This window comes from Loxodonta africana, chromosome 12 (genome assembly GCF_030014295.1).
Source record: "Loxodonta africana isolate mLoxAfr1 chromosome 12, mLoxAfr1.hap2, whole genome shotgun sequence".
Taxonomy (NCBI): Eukaryota; Metazoa; Chordata; class Mammalia; order Proboscidea; family Elephantidae; genus Loxodonta; species Loxodonta africana.
This window is the reverse complement of record NC_087353.1, coordinates 89,642,386-89,662,244: the sequence shown is the minus strand read 5'-3', so window position 1 is coordinate 89,662,244 and position 19,859 is coordinate 89,642,386. Positions and strand designations below refer to the sequence as shown.

Genomic DNA, 19,859 nt, shown 5'->3' with positions numbered 1-19,859 from the left:
AAAGTGACAAGAGCAACTGGGAAGATTAAATAGGAACCTTAGGGGGCAGTGAATTAATTGTAATTGGGGAAAAACAACTCAGAAAAGGAGAGTGAGAATGGCTGTACAACTCGAAGAAGGTAATCGATGTCACTAAATGGTACATGTGGAAACTTGAATTGGTGTATGTTTTGCTGTGTATATACTCAATGACAACAACAAAAAGACAGTGGGCTAGATTCTTCAAAAAAGTCAATGTCATAAGAATGAAACACAAAGGTGCCGGGGGTGGAGAGAATGTTCTACATTAAAATAACTGGAGAGATCTAGAACCAGATGTGCCGCATGACCCCGACTGGATCCTGGCTAGGGGGAGGGCAGTTATGACAGAGATTTGGAGCATAACTGGGGAAATGTGATTTTGGACTGACTTTTTAGATATCATGGAATGACTGTTAATTTTCTCAGGTGTGACACTTGTGGTGATGCCAGGAATGTCCTTATTTTTGGAAGATCCATGTATGTATTTAAGGTACGGTGCCATGGAGCCTGCAAGTTACTTTCAACTGGTCAGCAAGAGGGTGGAGGAACATGGTGGCAAAACATTAACAAGTGGGGAAAATGGGTGAAGGGTCACAGGTCTTTGTACCGAGCTTTCTACTTTTTATGTATATTTGAAAATTTTCAAGGATTAAAAATAAATAAAGTGTGTTGAGCTGTTTAGCCAAAGAAATACTAAGCCAAAGGTCTCACAAGGGTGCTGAACAGATAAAAGAACACATAAGATTAATTGTGGCTAACAATTTTACTCATAAAATGAGGCTTCAGAGATTCAGTTCTGAGGAAAGACCAGTCAAGTCCTTCAAAGACCTGATATCGCTATGCTTCTGTGCCTTACCTGGCTGAGGACATCTGGGCATCACCAAGCAGGATATTAGAAACAAACAAACAAAAAAAGGGCACTATTCTACACTTCAGGTTGCTCTGGTGGCCCAGTGCTTAAGCACTCTGCTGCTAAACGAAAGGTCGGCGGTTTGAACCTACAAGCCGCTTCACGGGAGAAAGATGTGGCAGTCTGTTTCTATAAAGATTACAGCCTCAGAAACCCTATGGGGCAGCTCTACTTTGTCCTATAGGGTCAATTATGAGCCAGAATTGACTCGATGGCAGTGGGTTTGCTTTTCCTTTTTATTCCACCCTTCTAAAATCTTCAGGGAGTCCCTGGGTGGTACAAAGGGTTATGGCAGTTTGAATCCACCCAGAGGCGTCGCAGATGAAAGGCTGGGTGATCTACTTCCGAAAGACCACAGCCATTGAAAACCCTATTTTATTCTGAAACACATGGGGTCACCAGGAGTCGGAATTGAGTCAACCCAACTGATTAAAATCTTCAGTAATCACCAACAACAGTTACTACGGATTTTCTTTCAACACGGGTTCCTTAAATCTCCTGGGATCTCCTCTCTGGCCTCCCACCATGGTCTTCATAACTAACAGCACTAGTCTCCTCACCCTCTGCTATCACCTGCAGGCCGGGGAATGTGCTGAACGGTAGCACCAACCTCTTACTCCAGGCTCTGTCGCTAAAAGCATCCATCCCACCTGCCCTTCACGTCACCGGCATCCCCAATTGAATTTACCATCTCACTTTCCCTAATCCTGTCCCTTCTTCCATGTTCTTTGAGATTCCTGTGAACTGGGTGGTTGCAAAAATATATAATTCCTAAGACTGTACTAACACGGCTTCTTTAAAGGGCTTTTTAAAAATCCTTCTCCTTGTGAGGCATTCTTTGAGATTGAACACCACGAAGAATGTAATCAACGTGACTGTAATTGTACATGTAGAAGTTGTTGAATTGGTGTACGTTTTGCTGTGTGTATTGTTGACAATATTAAAAAAAAAAAAATCCTTCTCCCTGTCCTACTTCCATATACTAATGGGAGAAGTTAAAGAGCTGAGAGTGAATAACTCCCAAACAACAACAGAATTCCCGTTTTTCTAAAATTCACTGCATCTCTACACAGAAGGTTGAGAAGGAACTGGATGTCACCCACTTCAGCCCCGAGTCCTGTTTGCAGATGCCACTCCCATGGACAGGTAGCCACAGTGGATGTCTCAGTTGACTTGCTACTCTACCACCACCTTGATAGAGAGCTAAGTCCTTCTCTGGAAGTATCTAGTAGGAAAATCTTTCTTATATTGAACCCAAACTTACTCCTCATGGCTTCTGCCTGTTGCACTTTGTTCTAAGCCTTGGGCCAAGTAAAATTCCTTTTCCCTCCTACAGCCTTGCTCATAAAAACACCAGATGGCCTTATTCCATCTTTTAAACAGTCCAGGCCTCACGGCAGCAGCAGCACCAGACTAGCTCAGGGAACAAGGTGGTTGCCCTCAAGTGAGCTTGAAGAGGTCCGTACACTCCACTGTGGGAAGCCCAACCACGCTGGGCACTTCTCCACTGAATCCACTACACCTTCGTACATTCTGAATATGGCTCCTCCCTCTATTACAGCTTTGACTGAGGACCCAGTGAAAATAACAAAGCAAAACTCAACGTCTACATGGCCCTGGGGGTGCAGCCTGAACGGCACCACCTGGGTGAGTAGCTTGGGTCTATGGTCTTTATTTAACGTGAAAAGAAACGCCTATTAACTACGAAGGGTGGCTCAGGATAGAATTAAATGTAAAAGCTTACCTCCCCTTGGAAACTCTTCAGCAGTGGCGCTACCTGTTTGCGCAAATCCTGGAGCAAGAAGGATGGATCAGGGAGCAGCCATTTGAAAAGGAAAAAAAAGGAAAAAATTTGTTAAGGCTTCCTAAAAACAGCTTTTAATTCAGTGCAGATTATTATTACATAAAGCAATCAGGGTACTTCCAACGTCCCTTCATTCCTACAACATAAATAATGTCAAATGCTGATCCATAATTTAAATTAATGTAGTAAGAATACTGAGCAAGATCTATGCGCTGTCTCAGACTAAGTACTACTGGGACATGGCCTAGGTGTCTACATTTTGTACAGTTGCAGAGCTGATTCTGATGTACCCACTCACCTGAAATGGACTTATATTGATAAAAACAGATACAGAGCAACTAAAATATAACATAGGAAGAGCAGAAAGGCATTAGTTCAGAAAAACAAGCCCAACGTTACAGGAGACAACAAAAGGAAAGATAGATTAAGGAAACGAGGAGCAGTTACATGGAGGCGGCAGCATTTGAGCTGGGCAGACAGGCAGGACTTTTATAGGCAAAATGAGGAGATGGCTGAAGCCCTCAGATCTCAGTCTGCTTATCTGTGCCAGGTCCACCTCTAAATCCCTTCCCTTCCTCCCCACCCCTCACCCTTCCTAGTAAGACCGCTTGTGGACTTCAGATCTCCAGCCCTGACAGCGAATATATTTCTGTTTTTGTTTTTTTTTTTTAAGCTACTAAGTACGTGGTAATTTGTTGCAACAGCAACATGATACTAATACACTATCCCATTTAGCCTACTGTACTTTGAAGAAAGATTGGGGATAAAATGTAACACTCAAAGGGAAAACGAGGGAGAAGAGGATAAAAAGGATGAGGAATGATGGAGGAAAGATGACTACATTATTCCAATCAGGGTCTATGGTAAAGCCTTGGTTTTAATCATGAGGAATAAGCCACGCTTTTTTGTTAGAACCTTGGTAACCACAGGTAAGGATGCAGAAGGTGTAAATATGACTGAGTTCACTGTGTGTGTGTATGTGTGTGTTGCGTGTGTGTGCGTGTGCGCGTGTGTGTATTGCAGGGTTAGGGGAGGTAAGGCCTGGGCTACTTGCCAGGAGGAGAAAGGAGCCCGCTGGGAAAGGGGAAGGGTGATGGCAGAAAGACTCCTGAACTCTCTTTGGGTTGGTCTGCTCCCTTCTTCCCCTGCACTCCAGCAAGGACAAACAAGCAGAAGGACTACAGGGAGCTACTTTGTCACAGGCTGCAAACACAAGGTGATGGATGGAGTTTGTTTGTTGTTTGTTTTCCAAAAAGGCTGACTTTGTAGGAAGGCAATTCGTTAATGAGGTGTCACTGCATTAGCCAGAGTTCTCACCAGCAGGGTGCTAAGGTAAGCATCAGCGGGGGTAAGGAAGAGAGAAACAAGCCTGCACTGAGCCAAGCTGGAGGAAGCCCTGGTGCACTAGCCCAGCTATGCACAACTGCCTCTTCTAAAAGCCAGGGACCTACAGTGACCGCCCTTCTCAAAGGAGAAAAGTCACAGAACTGTATTAACCTCAATTTTAAAAAATCAGACTAAAAAAATTCCCAGAAAATAGCCTCAGTGGGACACTTGCCTTCCAATTGTCAATGAAAACTGTGGCTCCTTCCAGGCCTGGGCTTTGGGATAGGCCCTTTGCTTTTCAAAGAACCATGGCTGAGCCCCCTCACCATCCCCAAGTGGTCTGGGAGCAGGATGCATGGGAGTATGTGTGTACTGTGGGCAGCCTGGGTGCCCTTGTGTGTGTTTTATCTGACAGCAGCGTGATAGCTGATGGCCCCTGGGCTCTTGAAAGGGCACCATTAAGGCTCCCAATACTCCTTGGATCTGCAGAACTGGAAGCAGCCAGGACCAAGTGTTGGAGGTATGCTTCCCATGGCCTCTCACTTTATCAAGAGCTCTGTAAACATCAACGTGATTGCAGTGAGGTATGCATCCTCTTCCCTTCCGGACTACTGCAGGCTCCTGGAGGGCAGGGCAGGGCAGGGCACGGCAGGGTAGGGCTTTCAGTCAGCCCTTGATATCCAGCATCCAACACAGGGCTTAGCAATATTTTGCCAAGGAGACCTACGCACAAGAGGCTTTACATCTCCAGAAGGTGGGTTACATTCCACACTTGGTCCAGGTGCCATGTTCCTTGTCCCAGAGGAGTCACCTGGGATGTTCCTGTCAATCCCACCCCACAGTGGTCCAATCCCAACACTGTACGCCAGTGAGGGCCAAGGTGGTGCCCTGGTTAGTGGATGACGTGCTCTCTGCAGCAGGGACCTGGTGAACCAGTTCAGTCAGGCTGGCAGGGTCAGCACAAAGACTGACACGAGCCATCAACACGGAACTGCTAAGAGAGCAAGTGTGCTCTTGGGCTACAGCTGTAGGAGTGTGTGTGTCTGTCTCCTCCGTGTCTAGAGCAGGGCCTGGCAGAGAGGGAAAGTCAAAAGACATGGAGTGTGGGCCTGGGTGAAAACGTGAAAAATATTCTAAAGTGTGGCACAAATGGGGTGGGGCTGGTGCACTTGGGGAAACCCTGATGGCAAAGTGGTTAAGAGCTACGGCTGCTAACCAAAAGGTCAGCAGTTCAAATCCACCAGGCGGTCCTTGGAAACCCTATGGGGCAGTTCTACTCTGTCCTGTATGGTCGCTATGAGTCGGAATCAATTTGACAGCAATGGGTTTGGTTTGGTTCTGGTTTGGTGCACTTGGAGAAAGGGCCCCCCAGGCCGGGCTCCATATTCCAAGACAGCATTGTCCCAGAATAAATCAATGCTAGCCACCAATGTAACCAAAACTCGCCTAGTAGCTATACAAAAAAAAAGCAAAAAGAGACACATGAAATTTTAATAATATTTCATTTAACCCAATGTATCTGAAATATTATGATTTCAGTATGAAAATTACTAATGAGATATTTCCCATTCCGTTTTTCTGTACTAAGTCTTTGAGACCTGGTGTGCATTTTACGCTTACTGCACACCTCTCAGTTCGCACTGGCCATGTGTCAAGTGGTCCATGGACATGCGTGGCTGGCATTACTGGACACTGCCGGGCTAAGAAATGCACTCACAACTCAGGTCTCTCCTGGGAGAGGGTGTCAGGCCCCTTGTGGAATTCTGATCTCCAGCCCCGTTGGCTAATACATTTCTGTTCTTATAAGTCACTAAGTATATGGTAATCTGTTACGGCAGCAACGGAAAACCAATACCACTATCTCATTTAGCCCCATGTACTTTGAAGAAAGATCAGGGATAAAATATAACTCAAGAATGGTGAGAGGTCTTCACACCCTCTCGGACAGCTAGAAGGAGAGGTGAAAAGAACAAGGAATCCTCAAAGGAAGAGTGTTGGGAGATCACAGAGTTAAGAGAGGAGGGAGTTTCGAGAGGGAAAAGGTGGTTGGTTATATAAAATGCTGCCGTGCAGCTGAAGACTGAGAAAGTGATATTGGATATAGCAACCAATGACTTTCCAGTGGCGCTGAGAGTGGTATGGGTGGAAACCACCCTGTAAAGAGCTTAGGGGGATTAAGTTCTGAGGAAAAGGCAGCAATGAGTGTATGGCAGTTTTTGAGAACCCAGCAGTCCAGGGTAAGGAGAGGGAAGAAGGTAGGTGACGCTTGGGGAGCACCATGGGGAAGAGAGTCTGGGGTACAAGTTAAAAACAGTTGTCAGTGACTGAATGCCTGTCATGTGCTGAGCACCACAGTGGGGACTCAGATGTTCTATTGTCATTTACTTTTCAAATGACCCTGCTAACATAAGGGCCTGATAACCTACATTCCACAGAGGATACCTGAGGCTCAGAAAGTACATTTGTCCAAGGTCATACAGCTGAAAGAGTGAGGATTTAAACCCTAGGCCCACACCACAGTGTATGTATAGGGACGACACACAGGGGCCACGTGGACAGCAACGTGGGGGGCACACATGTACCACTCAAAAGGCCATACTTGTTGCTGTCAAGTCGATTCGGACTCAGAGTGACCCTACAGGACAGAGTAGAACTGCCCTATAGGTTTTCTCTACGGAGAAGACTGCCACATCCTTCTCCCGTGGAGCAATTGGTGGGTTTGAACCTCCCACCCTTTAGTTAGCAGTCAATTGCTTAACCACTGCGCCATCAAACTCGGAGGAGAAATGGTTAAGTTGGAAGGGGTCATGGGATGCAAGAGCTGGCAAGGTTAAGGGATTCAAGGCCGTGATGGAGAGAAAGAATGGGAGAGAGCTCAAGGAAGGAAGTTCGAGGAGAGGAGGGGCAAGATCCTGCTCAGAAGGCATGTTCCCGAGGGATGAGGAGATGTACAGGCCACAAAGCAGTACCTCTTATCAGGCACCAGACCCCATCACCACCTGGCATGGGACCAGCCCGCATGCAAACACAAGCTTTGAGGAGTTAACAAAAAACCAAACCAAACCTGTTGTCATGAGTTGGCATTTCTATGTTCTATTACAGCAGTCCGGGGCGGGGGGGCGGGGGGGGCGCGCAGAAGAGTCACATCTCCACCAGGAAGGCAAAGAAAGTAAACTCCTCTCTGCTGTCTTCAGTTGGTGTTTAGGGGCATCTTAACCAACCAGTGTGTTTCAAAAATCATTTCCTTGGGTATATTCACCTCTCATAACAAACCCACTAAAATAATGTTTTGATATTTGTACACACACACACACACACTTAAAGACAGCTGAAGAGAGAAATAACACAATATATTCACTAAGACACACACACAAACTGATACATATGTATTTCAAGTCATCAGCTAAAAATCATTCATTCTAATTTTATCCTTGGCCATTTGAGAAATGCCTTATCCAATTCTGCTGCCTGTAAATATCAGACTGATGCCAAGGGAGAATGCTCCCCGTTTTGTATTGAACTAAGCAGCCTGAACAAGGACGCTCAATTCTGAGCCCCACAGGGTGCTTGATCACCACCATGGGCCGGTCCTCACCTGCTTCCTTCCTGCCACACGTTTCTACCATCCTAAACAAGAAAGTGTGGTCTAGCCAATCCAACACTAGGCTAAGAAATGTAACAAAATTTTAGGATTAGACACTTAATTCAGTTACAGGTTTTTAAATTTTCTTTGAGTCTGGAAAGTAATGTCCTTGAGATTATTAATATCAAATGTCTGGTGGTAAAAAAAAAAAAAAAAAACAGGGCTCCAAAATAATGCATGTCAACCCTCTCTCCCTTGAATACACAGCAAACAATAAGTAATGTTTCTATAGAGATGCTTCTATGTAAAAAGGATTTTCATTATTCTTCAAACCACTGATTCACAACTCACCATTTAGATCGGAAAATTGAATGGCAAAATGCTATTAAGGAGTTTTTGAGGTAATGACAATTGCTAGGGAAAATCACTCTGATTTAAAAGTAAAATAGAAACAAAAACACAAAATCCCATTCTGTGTTCAGCTGCACCTGCTGTGGGAGTAAGCGGTAAGAGATACATTCCCGGGCTCACCCTAGGGGATCCTTTTGGTTTTCTGCCCATCTGGGGTACTTGGGGGCGGCGGGGGGTCTTTGGAGGGCTCTGTTCCCTTCTTTGGGGCCTTTTGCTCCTAATATCCCCACAACTCTCTCCTGCCCCTACTCACACATGATGCCAGGGGCAGGGCGGCAGACCCTGTCGCTGGGAGTTAGGTGAGTCACGGCGTCACATGTCACAAGTTCAGAGCTGGTGACCACCTGAGCCGCTACACCGAAGCCAGTCCCCCTCAGTGTCCGGGAAAGAATGGCTCACAGGACATCATACACATTTTGAAAGAACAAGTGGATGAAGTTTCCAGCACAGTCATTATTCAAAAGAAGGCTATTAATTACAAATGCATCCTCAAAGCCATAAAATGATCTCTAGGCTTTAAATGTTATACCATCCAGACGTCTCTAGGTGTTTTAGGAATTATAATGCCTTTTATTTCACAGTAACTTACAGTGCGTTTCTGTGGGACAGTTTTGATAACATTTAAAATTCCCAACTGTCTGGCCGCAATTCTTGATGGGACCTCACTCTCTATGGCAGCAACCAAGGAGCTGGTGGTGATGATGGCGGGGGGCGGGGGCCCTGTTTTCCTTCAGTGACAACACGGTTTTCCCAAAAACACTGCGTTGCAAGGTGGGGGCAGTGGTCATTTCTGAAAGGCTTGACTCTGTGACTCTCACAGGGTTGCCAGCAAACTGCCCTGCCCTGGTGTCATCATGGACCCAATCCCTGGTGTCAGCAGCGGTGACCTCACTGGTTTAGCTGTCGTCAGCTTCTAGTTCAGAACTCCCTCAACTCAGGGATACTACCCAGTGTTTCCTCTTCTCCTGGTCTTAGTTCGCATTTCTTTTTTTATGGGTGGTAAAGAGTTGGGACGGGTTTAACCCTTGATAGGGGCCAGGCAAAAATATAACCCTGGGAAATGTTTGTACATAAGGAGGTTATATGTCACACACCTGACTGAACACAGTGTCTCCAAATGAATCTACTAACCCCTGGCTTTCCCCCTCATCACTCAGGCCCCAAAGCAAGAAAATTTTTCCTTGAAAATGTTTTAGGTATAAGTTTGAAGAAAATCATTATGCAATATAGTATATTTCATTAAATTTTATAGCACTGAATCTAAGATGTACCACTTTTTTATGCTACAGCAAGGAAAAAAAAAAAAGTCTATTCAAGTCATTTGCCCAGTCATGTTGGAACAAAGTTCTAGAGAAGAAGAAAGGAATGCAATTCTAATGACAGTCACTGAAAACACCCATGAGATCTACACAGCTACCCTAAAATGAAGAACTTTAAAGATATTTAAAAGTACATAATACAAATGCTGAGATCCTGATTATATAGATGTTTGTTGGCGTTAGTTGCTGTCAAGTCAGTCCCCGACTCATAGTGACCTCATTCACAATGGAATGAAATGGTGCCTGGTCCTGCACCGTCCTAAAGATTGGTTATGGATTGGACCATTGTGATCCATGGGGTTTTCATCGGCTGATTTTTCGAAGTAGACTGCCAGGTCTTTCTTCCTAGTCTGTTTTCGTCTGGAAGCTGCACTGAAACCTGTTCAGCATCATAGGAACACAGGAGCCTCCACTGACAGGTGGGTGGTGATTGTGCGTGACATCTGCTCTACCACTGAACCAGCGCTGCCCCCGTTATACAAACGCTAGACACGTACAGGCTGAATGGTATAAAAAAAAAAAAAAAATAGTTTCTTTTAAATCAAGAAATTTCTGTATAAAGTATTTTAATGCAAATAAGTTTAATTACAGAAACTGAGTTCACTGTTTACAAATATATTAAAACACTGCCAATATAACATTACATTAGACATAAGTGCGGCAGTTTAAACTAAACAATTTTTTTTTTAATAGCAAATGGGAGATTTTTTGGAAACCAAATGGATAGCTTTTTTTTTAATCAAGCTGAAATGAGGATATAACCCCTCTTTTACATGTTAAAGCCAGAATACTGCAGACATACTGTCCAAAAGCATCTAGTGGCTGATGCTTTATTGGGCTGTCTTTAGGGTTCTAAAATACCCTGACGATGGTTGAATTGCCCTTCTTAATCAAGGAAAACCCACATAGTGCATCATATCGTAGTCTGACTGACTATAATAATTCTTACTAATAAACCATTTCTTCTACAAAGAACTTGTATGTATCTCTGTCAAGCGTATTTTTATAAGGTAGTGGCAGTGGTAGCACCAATAAGAGAATCATAATTATCTTAAAAAGAAAAATTGTTATTAATGCCTCCTGGATTTCCTTGGATGCCCTTATGAGAGCTATAATCCCCCCTAGCATGTATACAAGAGCTCAGACCAAGTACAAAGTTTTAAAAACAAGATAAGAGATACTGAGTGATACACCCGCTACAGAGCTCAGTTTAAAACACAGTGCAGGAGAAATGGAGGCTTCTCTTTGTTTCAGGATACTGAAGCCTTCACTTCTCATCTCGTCATTAGCAGAGGAATCACACAGCTATCGATGGAGCATCAGACTTTTGGTTACGTTTCTAGATGAACACACGTTCTGCCAGTCTTTGTGGGAGAAAACGGTAATTTTAAATGGCATTTAAACTGAAGTGTTAAATAAAAAATACCTTTCTCTACAACAGCAGACAGTATGTCCCGGCAATTTCTTAAAAGATTTTAGTTCACAGATTTGAGAAAATTCCATTAGCATTAATTATTTATCAGCAGTCAATTTAGATTACTGTTCTTGACCTATTTTTACAGTGTATGGGCCACCCAGCAACGAAATAAGTGAATAGTCTTTTTCTACAATGGTTGATTTTCTGAAATAATAGAAATCTAGTTTGGAGAAGGAATGAAACCCCAAACATGTAATTACCACAATATATAGCCTGCCATGCTGCCTTTGTAGCTGGATAAAATGCACATCTTTGTGAGGTTTTTTTTTTTTTTTGGTTATTAAATAAGATTATCTTGAAAGGGATAAACTCACTCATGCTATAATTTCTTCCCATTTAAATTTCTCTGCTCCATTTGAGACATGTTCTGCATCTTGGCAGGAAGGCTCCCATACTGATGGATGTGCCTGCAGCACTGTACCTAATAAAACCGCATAATGGGTAGGGTTTGGCTTTGTGGTGCCGGAGGGGGGCGGGGGCAAAGATGAGGAGTAGGCAGGGGTCAAGCGGAGGCTTCCTGGTGGTGAGTGGGGAGCACCAGCTGGGGCACCCTGAAGGCAGAGCAGGGAGACCTGAGGAACCAGGCAGCAGGGAGGATTTCTGAGTTCCTGAGCAACCGTGAGTGGTGTTCCTTCATTAGGAAGACGTGTTAGAAAGTGGCAGGTTTATCAAGTTGGCTAACACTCAAATTTGGCTGATGCTCAAATTTGGACATAAGGTGATGAAGGCTGAGGGTAGTGCAAAGAAGATGGAAGAAAGAAAAGGACAGTTTTGAAGTACACAAAGGCCACCTTTTCTAGGAAGAACGACAATACGCGGTGGCAGCTTAGGGGTACAGGAGAATCCAAAGTGCTGCGAAGCCAAAGTGTGGTCTGGCAACTCCTGGGTCGCCCAGGACCTTTCGAGGTTCCGTAAGGTCAAAACCAGTTTTGTTATTTGCCTTTTCCACTTTCATTCTCTCATGAATGTACAATGGAGCTTTCCAGAAGCTATCTGTGATCACTCTGAAGCTAATGGCACATGTGCTTGTGTATTCTTGTGTCTTAAAACTTCTCAGTCTTAATCTCTAACACAGTCAATGTTGACAGATACACCACACATACACGAAAGCTCTTTGGAGTCCTCAATAAATTTTAAAAGGCCAAAACGTTTGAGAAATGGCTGCTCTGACGTTTCTAAGTCTTGTAGGCGAGAACTGCTCCTGGTCACTCTTTCAGGACAGGCTGTCCGCTCTGACCGTGTGTATGCATCCCATGAGGCAGCTGAGACAGTAGGCGGCCCCGGGGGAGAGGAGCCCTTCCCCTTCATCTCACCAGCACCTCTGGCTTTGACTCCCACCCAGGAGGGACTGGAAGAGCTGGTTCTCATCAGCTGGGCTCACGTCACCCCTGGCCAGTCCTGAGAGCCATATGTCCTGGGGCAGACCACCGGACACAAGGACTTCCCGCCAGACTCTGGGTGGCCAGCGGGTTAGCCTCGAGAACTTCCAGATCATGAGCAAACTGGCATCGGCTGATGCCCAGGCAACATCGGCATTCCCAGGAGAGCTCAAGAAACTCACAGAAGGGAAAGGCTACCTTGCAGAGCAAGTCTTCAACTGTGATGGAACTACGATTTACATAGCATTTATATTGTATTAGGTATTATAAGTAATCTGATTTACAGTATATGGGAGGATGTGTGTAGGTTATACGCAAATGCTACACCCCTTCATATAAGGGACTTGAGCATCCAAGGATTTTGGTATCCTTGGGGGGTCCTGGAATCGATCCCCTGTGGATGCTGAGGGACGACTGTATACAAAAATCAATAGATTTTGATATAGACAGTTGCTCAAAGATAGAAGCCTCATATTATATTCATATTTTAATTTATTCAAAGCCATTTGAGCACTTAACTATGTGTCAGATACTACGCAGTGAGTGGGAGAATCAAGGTCCCTGCCCTCATGGAACTTACATCCTAATGACAACGATGAACCCAGCCGAGATTTCTTGTCCGCTGCTGTGGGGCCACATAATCCTCAACTCCGTTTCTGGAGCCATTCATAGGGCCAGATCCAGAAGAGACGCTCAAGGAAAGCCTCTGGAAAGAATGAATGAACAGACTCTTCCAGACTCATCACCAAGCTAACCCCACACGAGAGCCGCTGTAAAGGCGGTTCACATGCTAGATGGGGGATGTGCCCTAACGGCGCCTCTCCGTCCTCAGACTCTGAAACGAACCAGCTGGTGTGACTGCCACTTTTGCCACATATACCCAATGTGTAATTTAGTCTAGATCATCTCAGACGCTGCCGACATTTAGCCAAATGGTGTACTTAACATTAGAATGCAGATTAACCTTTCAACTTAGTACTTGGACTTTTAGAACTTCATCCATTAAAAATAATCGGAGATGTAGGCATAGATTTATACACAAAGTACGTGTTTAAAGTAGTGAAAAATTATAAACAACGTAGACTCCAGCAATAGAAGATTGCTTATTACCTATCACATAAATTTTAGTAAAGCAATACAATGGCATATTTGTTGTGTGCTGTTGAGTCAATTCTGCCTCATAGTGACCCTGTATGATAGAACACAACTGTCCCCAAAGGGTTTCTTAGGCTGAAATTTTTACATGAGTAGATCCCCAAAGGTCTTTTCTCCCATGGAGCATCTAGTGTGTTCGAACTGCTGACCTTTCAGTTAGGGGCCAGGCATGTAAACTCAAGTACTGCCAGAAGTACTACGTCAATCATGAGCAAAACCTATGGGTTCCTGTGCCTTATGGGGCTTCTGAAGAGTGGGGGGTGATAGACATTAATTAATCAAATCTCCACTCACATAGAGAACACTCAAGAGTGGTTAGTGCTATGAAGAGGAGCCACGTGCGGCAAAGAGACCAACCTGACCCAGAATAGGGGGATGTGGGTCCCTCCGTGGAAGGGGCGTCTAAGCCCAGATCCAGAGTATAAGTAAGGGTTAACTGGGGAAGTTAAGTGGGGAAAAAAGTAGGAAAGGAGTCACGAACTGCACAGTGTGTGTGAAGTATGACTTCAATGTTGTAAAAATGAACAAATCCACATATGTATGCATACGGACAATAAAGGCAAGAAATACAGCAGTGTTAAACAGTAGTTATCTCTAAAACCAAAAACCAAAGCCATCGTCATCGAGTCAATTCCAACCCATAGCTACCCTATGGGACAGAGTAGAACCGCCCCACAGAGTTTCCAAGGAGCGCCTGGTGGGTTTGAGCTGCAGCCATAGTTCTTAACCACTAGGCCATCAGGGTTTCCGCATTTAATATCAGAATGCAGATTAATCTTTCAACTTAGTACCTGTACTTCTAGAAGTTTATCCATTAAAAATAATCACCATCCTTGCTTCCAAGGAGCACTCTGGCTATATTTCTTCCAAGACAGGCTTGTTTGTTCTCCTGGCAGTCCGTGTGTGCAACAAGACCCAGGGCCAGGCACTGTTTTGGTTTGTGAATGACCCAAAAGAAAAGACACACTGTACCTGCTAATGCACGGCTATGCTCTGCACATATTTCCTCCAGGGGAAATTATTTTATAGTAAGTGTCAGCAGGAAATCTCCTGGCCCATCATATGCTTTATCTATTTGCTTAGATAAAATACTAATGTTGAAGGAAAATCTTGCTATGAAATCACATGTACGGCACAATCTTAATTGTTTTAAAATATATAATGTTTACGAACAAAAACAATGAGAAAGGTCGAAAGCAACATGTTCAACAGTTACATCTAAGATCACAGATGATTCTTGGCTCCTTCTTTACGCTGTATGTATTTCACAAATTTCTATAAGGAATGCTCATTCTTTTTATGATGAGAGGATGGAGTCACAGATCTCAGGGAATATTGGGGAGATTTAAGATACCATCTCAAACTAACACCAAAGGGCCAGGCACAGCCCCCAGTGTGTGGATATGACGCTGATGACTCAGCAGGCAAATCACAAAACAAATAAAAGATTTCACCAAGGAGACATACACGATTTAAAATCAGACTGCAATTATTTTCCTTCCCAGTTCTGGTCTTAGTTTTCTTTGGTTCCCCACCTAAATGCCTTCAAATTTATTCACCGTTTGTGTGCAACTAGCTTACATAACTGAAAAGCTTGCCAGGGCTTATATACGGAATATATCACGGACCGCCAGAAGAACGAACAAGTCTACCCTGGAAGAAATACAGCCAGAGTGCTCCTTGGAAGCAAGGATGGTGAGATTTCAGCTCATGTACTTAAGACATGTTATCAGGAGGGACCAGTCCCTGGAGAAGAACATCATGCTTGGTGAGGAAGAGGGTCAGGGAACAAGTAGAAGACCCCTGACGAGATGGATTGACACAGTGGCTGCAATCATGGGCTCAAGCGTAACGAAGACTGTGAGGATGGTGCAGGACCAGGCACTGTTTCGTTCGGTCATACGTGGGGTCGCTATGAGTCGGAACCGACTCATCGGCACCTAACAACATCAGCTTACCCAAAATTAAGCCGCATAGAAGAGATATACCTTCATCGAAGCTTAGTCATCTGCTCACACTGTTTATTAATATTTACTAGTTTTTTTTCACAGAGCTCCTCAGATAATAAACGATGGGAAAATCTACTTGCAGAGACAGAGTGCACTGCAAATGTTTATTCAGACGCTCACTAACACACCAGTGGAAAGAAAGGCAGGACCTTTCACGGACAAGGTTCTACTCTTCAGAGCAGGGCAAGGCGCCTAGAGAGCCACACATAGCCAGAAAGCTCCACAGGTGTGTGACCCAAACAGGGACCTTGTATTTTTCACGTGCATCGCCTTTTCTTAGAAAATACTACAGAGCCACTGGCATATAAAATACAGACCATAATTTCTCAATTTCTAAACAGAATTATTTATACCAGATGGGTAGAAACCAAGTCCATGGAACATATGTGGCTCAGTGGGCAACCAGCGGATTTAAATCTCTGAAGCAAGACTCAGAGGCTTCCGGGTGGACTCCTACCTCATCATAGCAAGTAAAGATAAGCAAAGGTTGCCAGGGCAAACAAAGGCTTCTGTAGACTTTATGGCCCATCTCCGCTTCGGCATCCCCAGTGACGGACGGGCATGCTGCTAAGAAGGGGCTCCAGCTTTACTCAATCAAAGAAAATCAATTTGAGGGCCCCAAAGAAGTGCCTCCTTAGTTTCCTCCAATATTATCCAGCAGGTCACACCATTCAGAGAGCCCAGAGATCAGGGAAATGACGTTTCTAACACCAGGAAAGGGATGGAAGGAAAGCTGAGTTGCATTGGCTGCTGCTTATGTTCTGCCCTCAACATCCAAAAGACATTTGACTCCATGACTTTCACTCGATTTTGTCTTCTTAGCTCAAAGAGTACATCTAAAAAGAAGTCGTCTGATGTTGATTTGGATACCCCACTTGCTCAGCTCCTACACATGCGTGCCCTTTCCTTACTAGCCCATTTCACAGGACACCAGGGTGGGAAATAGGCGCTGAGCGGCGGGAGTGAGCGGCGAGTGTTCTCCCGGTGTGCTCTCTGGGATGCCATAAATGTAGCCTCTAAAGGCACTTCCAGCAGCAGCCCCCTGTGAAGCCCATACAAGTTGGCTCTCCTGGGCCTGGTGTCAAGAGGAATGCCAGGGAGCAGGGACGGCAAGAGCCAGACACAGCTCAGAACCTGCTAGGTGAAGGAAACGCAGGGCTGGGTGCTCATTTTTTACCCAGCCCCTAGAAATGGAGCCACAAATGTCACTTAACTCAATAACAGATTAAAATGAGAAGAGTTTGTATATGAGTAAATCAGCCGAAAAAGCACAGACCCTTCTATTTCTGGCATGGGAGAAGTGCACGCAGCTACAGAAAATCCATCAGCACGTCAACCTGGGTCTGCAGGGAACTGCTAACACAGAGGGGTACTGCAGGTTTTGGTAAACAAATGGCCGTGAAGTACGTCTGGAATTCTGTGGCAATCCTTCTCAAGCCTGTTACCAAAGACTAACTTTTACGTAGGACTGGAATTTCTTTTGAATACACAAGCATGGCTTCTTTCTAGCGGGAACAATTCAGGAAAGAGATACAGTTTAACAAATTCTATATCTCTTGGCTGGAGTTATTGGCCTTGCTAGATGAATCATGGAGAAGTCCATAAATGTCGAGAGCATTTGCACAGACTTTTCTTTTATTACCATATATGGCAAATATAGATCTATTTCTTTCCAATCACCTCAACTTCAGCTTTAGCGTTTTTCTTACCTTGTTGCCTTTCTTAAACGTGTCCCTTGATGTACAACTTAGCCACACAGACAGCGCACCCAATGACAGTGCTGGCGCTCATAACCCTGGGCTGTTTTTTTTCCCCCCTTCGGTAATTTTTTTTTTCAGTATGAGGACAGAATGTTTACATCGGTAAATATCTGAGGGAGGTCAAAGTAGCTAGCTATTTACATTCTTGCTACATCTTAGAAGAACAACTCAAGGCCATAAGGATTTCTATAGGAATTTAACCTGAACAAGTTTTCACCCCCAAGGAATCATGTTTCTCATCCATCACCCATTCAGGAACCCCCTGAAAAATAGCACTTGGTATTGACTGGCACATATATATTCCTTAAAGAGACAAATACCAAAATATTTTTCAGTCTTCTAAAAGCCAACTGCTAGGAAATTCCATGACTGCTTAAGAGGTCTCTTGAGTAGTGCTTATTGCATTCATTCATTCATTCACTCATTCATTCATCAGATGTGTCCTGAGAACCAAACCCTACAAAGATGCAAAGATGAAGAGCCCCAGGTCTGCCTCAGGAGTCCCCACCACGGAGGACACTGAGTGGGATGAGAACAGAGCAGAAAGAAAGACAGAGTGCTCCAGGGTTCTAAAGGTGGCTTTGGTGTGGAGTGGTGGTGCTGAGGGGGAGGTAAGACTAGCGGGGCTCTGAGGAAAAAGTAGAATGTAGTCTGGAAAGGGAATGGCACAAAAGCAGGGACAGCTAGGCTGTGCTAAAGGAGCAGTGAGGCCACTGGGCACAGGGCAGGGTGGGTGGATGGCTGGGAGGACCACGCAGGGGGCTGCATGAGGCAGGCAGGAGCCCATCCGTTCTGGAAAAGTCAACTACCTGCACCTTAAGGAAGTCCAGCCAGGGAAAAAGCAGGGCAAAATGCAGTAACCACTCTATCTTCTGCTTTTATTTCCATGTTACTCCAAGTGACAAATCTGAACTCTTCAGATATAACCTTTAAAGAGATGCTGAAGGTCCACAGAAGTGCAGAGAAATGGCTGCATACTATATGGTTCAAACACTCTGCCGTCCAACCTGAGACTCAAATTACCAACTCCAGATATGCCCAATAACCTAAGACACGCGATGCCATCAGGTGCTCCTCCTGAATATGCGAACAACAGGGTGTCTGCTGAAAATGTTCATACGTATTTGGAGGACAACTGGGAGGCCCATTTGTAAAAACAAATATGAAATCAACAATATTGCAGCCCATGCTAAAAACTTATTTGGTAAAATTTTTTTTTAGAATCCTTTTTAGGAAAAGAGCCCTGGTGGTGCAGCGGTTAAGAGCTCAGCTGCTAACCAAAAGATCGCAGTTCGAATCTACCAGCCGCCCTTGGAAACCCTTTGGGGCAGCTCTACTCTGTCTATAGGGTCACTATTAATTGCAACGGGTCTTTAGGAAAATCTTTTCTAGAGTCCAAAGTGTTCTGAATATTTAAAAATAAAAATAATAATTAAAAAAAAAAACTCAAATATCTAGGCAAAATAACAAAAATTCCCCCCAAAAAGGGAAGAGGCATACTTCAGTGCCCTGCCCTGGCTAGGTACCCCTGCACGGTAGTCTTTCTACACAGAGGGAGTTAACCAACACAGGCAGGAGAGGCAGTCTTTGTCGCAAAATGCTATCCTAAGAGAAGAGCAAACCTGACCAGAATTGCATTTCTTGGTGGTCTTGGAAACAAAACTTTAGAGGAATAGGTGGAGATATCAAGAAATCAGAACACTGCCATCATCAAACGTCCCTGCAGTTAAAGTACTAGACTTGACAGTGATTTGATACATCGCCCTCTTCCCAATTCTTTCTCTGTAAACATGAGGCTCTTATCTGATCCCTCCTATTTGGTAGGAATGCTGCGAAAATAAATGGCAGCATGGACATACTAAGAAAAAATATACCCAAAAAGGGCTTTTTCCAAACAAAAAAATCCACTTGAGAGAAACGTCAGCGAAGTCAATTTTGATCAATTAAAACACAATACACGCTTTGGGCCGCTGCAATGTAAACCAACAGAGGATGCTTGGCATCTTCTGGAGTGGTCCTCAGATCAGCCAAACGCCAGCATCCACCCCTCCCTCCCGGCTCCAGCAGTACTTAACTGAATCTCTTTGGACACTGTTATCATTTAAACACGGTTATGTATAACCCAAACCGAATCTGTTGTGGCTGAGTTTATTTGACTCACAGCAGCCCTACAGGACAGAGCAGAACCGCCCCATAGGATTTCCAAGGAGCAGCTGGTGGATTCCAAATCCAACCTTTTGGTTAGCAACTGAACTCTTAACCACTGCGCCACCAAGGCTCCTGGATGTATACAGACACCCGGCATACATACTACATGAATAGATTTGATCCAGGAAATACTACGCATGGCTCATTCTGTGAATCTCTCTTATGTCAGTATATGTGCAAGTCATTCTTATAGAAAAATTCAAACTGACCTGAGTTTGGATCCCAGCTCTACCACTTGGAAGCTGTGTGAAGTTAGGCTACTTATTTAACTGTCACTTTTCTGCACCTCAGTTTCCTCTCCGTTAGGTAGGAACGATGTTACTTGCCTTCTAAGGCCCTTTGTGCATGATCAGCAGTGTTCGGCACATAGCAGGCATCCTGGAAATTTTTTTTTTAATTGTACTTTACATGAAGGTTTACAGAACAAACCAGCTGCTCATTAAATAGTACATATATTGTTTTATGACACTGGGTAACAACCCCATGACATGTCAACA

At 44.4% G+C, this 19,859-nt stretch overlaps 1 protein-coding gene and 1 long non-coding RNA gene across 10 annotated transcripts in view; both read right to left on the bottom strand.

Annotated features, from left to right (window-relative positions):
- CUX1 (cut like homeobox 1) overlaps positions 1–19,859 on the bottom strand; it is a 458,571-nt gene that overhangs the window by 261,627 nt on the left and 177,085 nt on the right. For all 9 annotated transcript variants that reach the window (XM_064295901.1, XM_064295906.1, XM_064295905.1 and 6 more), the window contains one exon: positions 2,676–2,723. In XM_064295901.1, the coding sequence (XP_064151971.1) occupies positions 2,676–2,723 (48 nt within the window). The remainder of the gene's footprint in view (positions 1–2,675; positions 2,724–19,859) is intronic.
- The window catches only part of LOC135233004 (uncharacterized), a 77,130-nt gene continuing 68,373 nt past the window's right edge, over positions 11,103–19,859 (bottom strand). Inside the window, exon 2 of the long non-coding RNA XR_010323678.1 lies at positions 11,103–19,859. This exon is cut by the window's right edge and continues 34,463 nt beyond it. This is a non-coding gene — a long non-coding RNA (uncharacterized LOC135233004).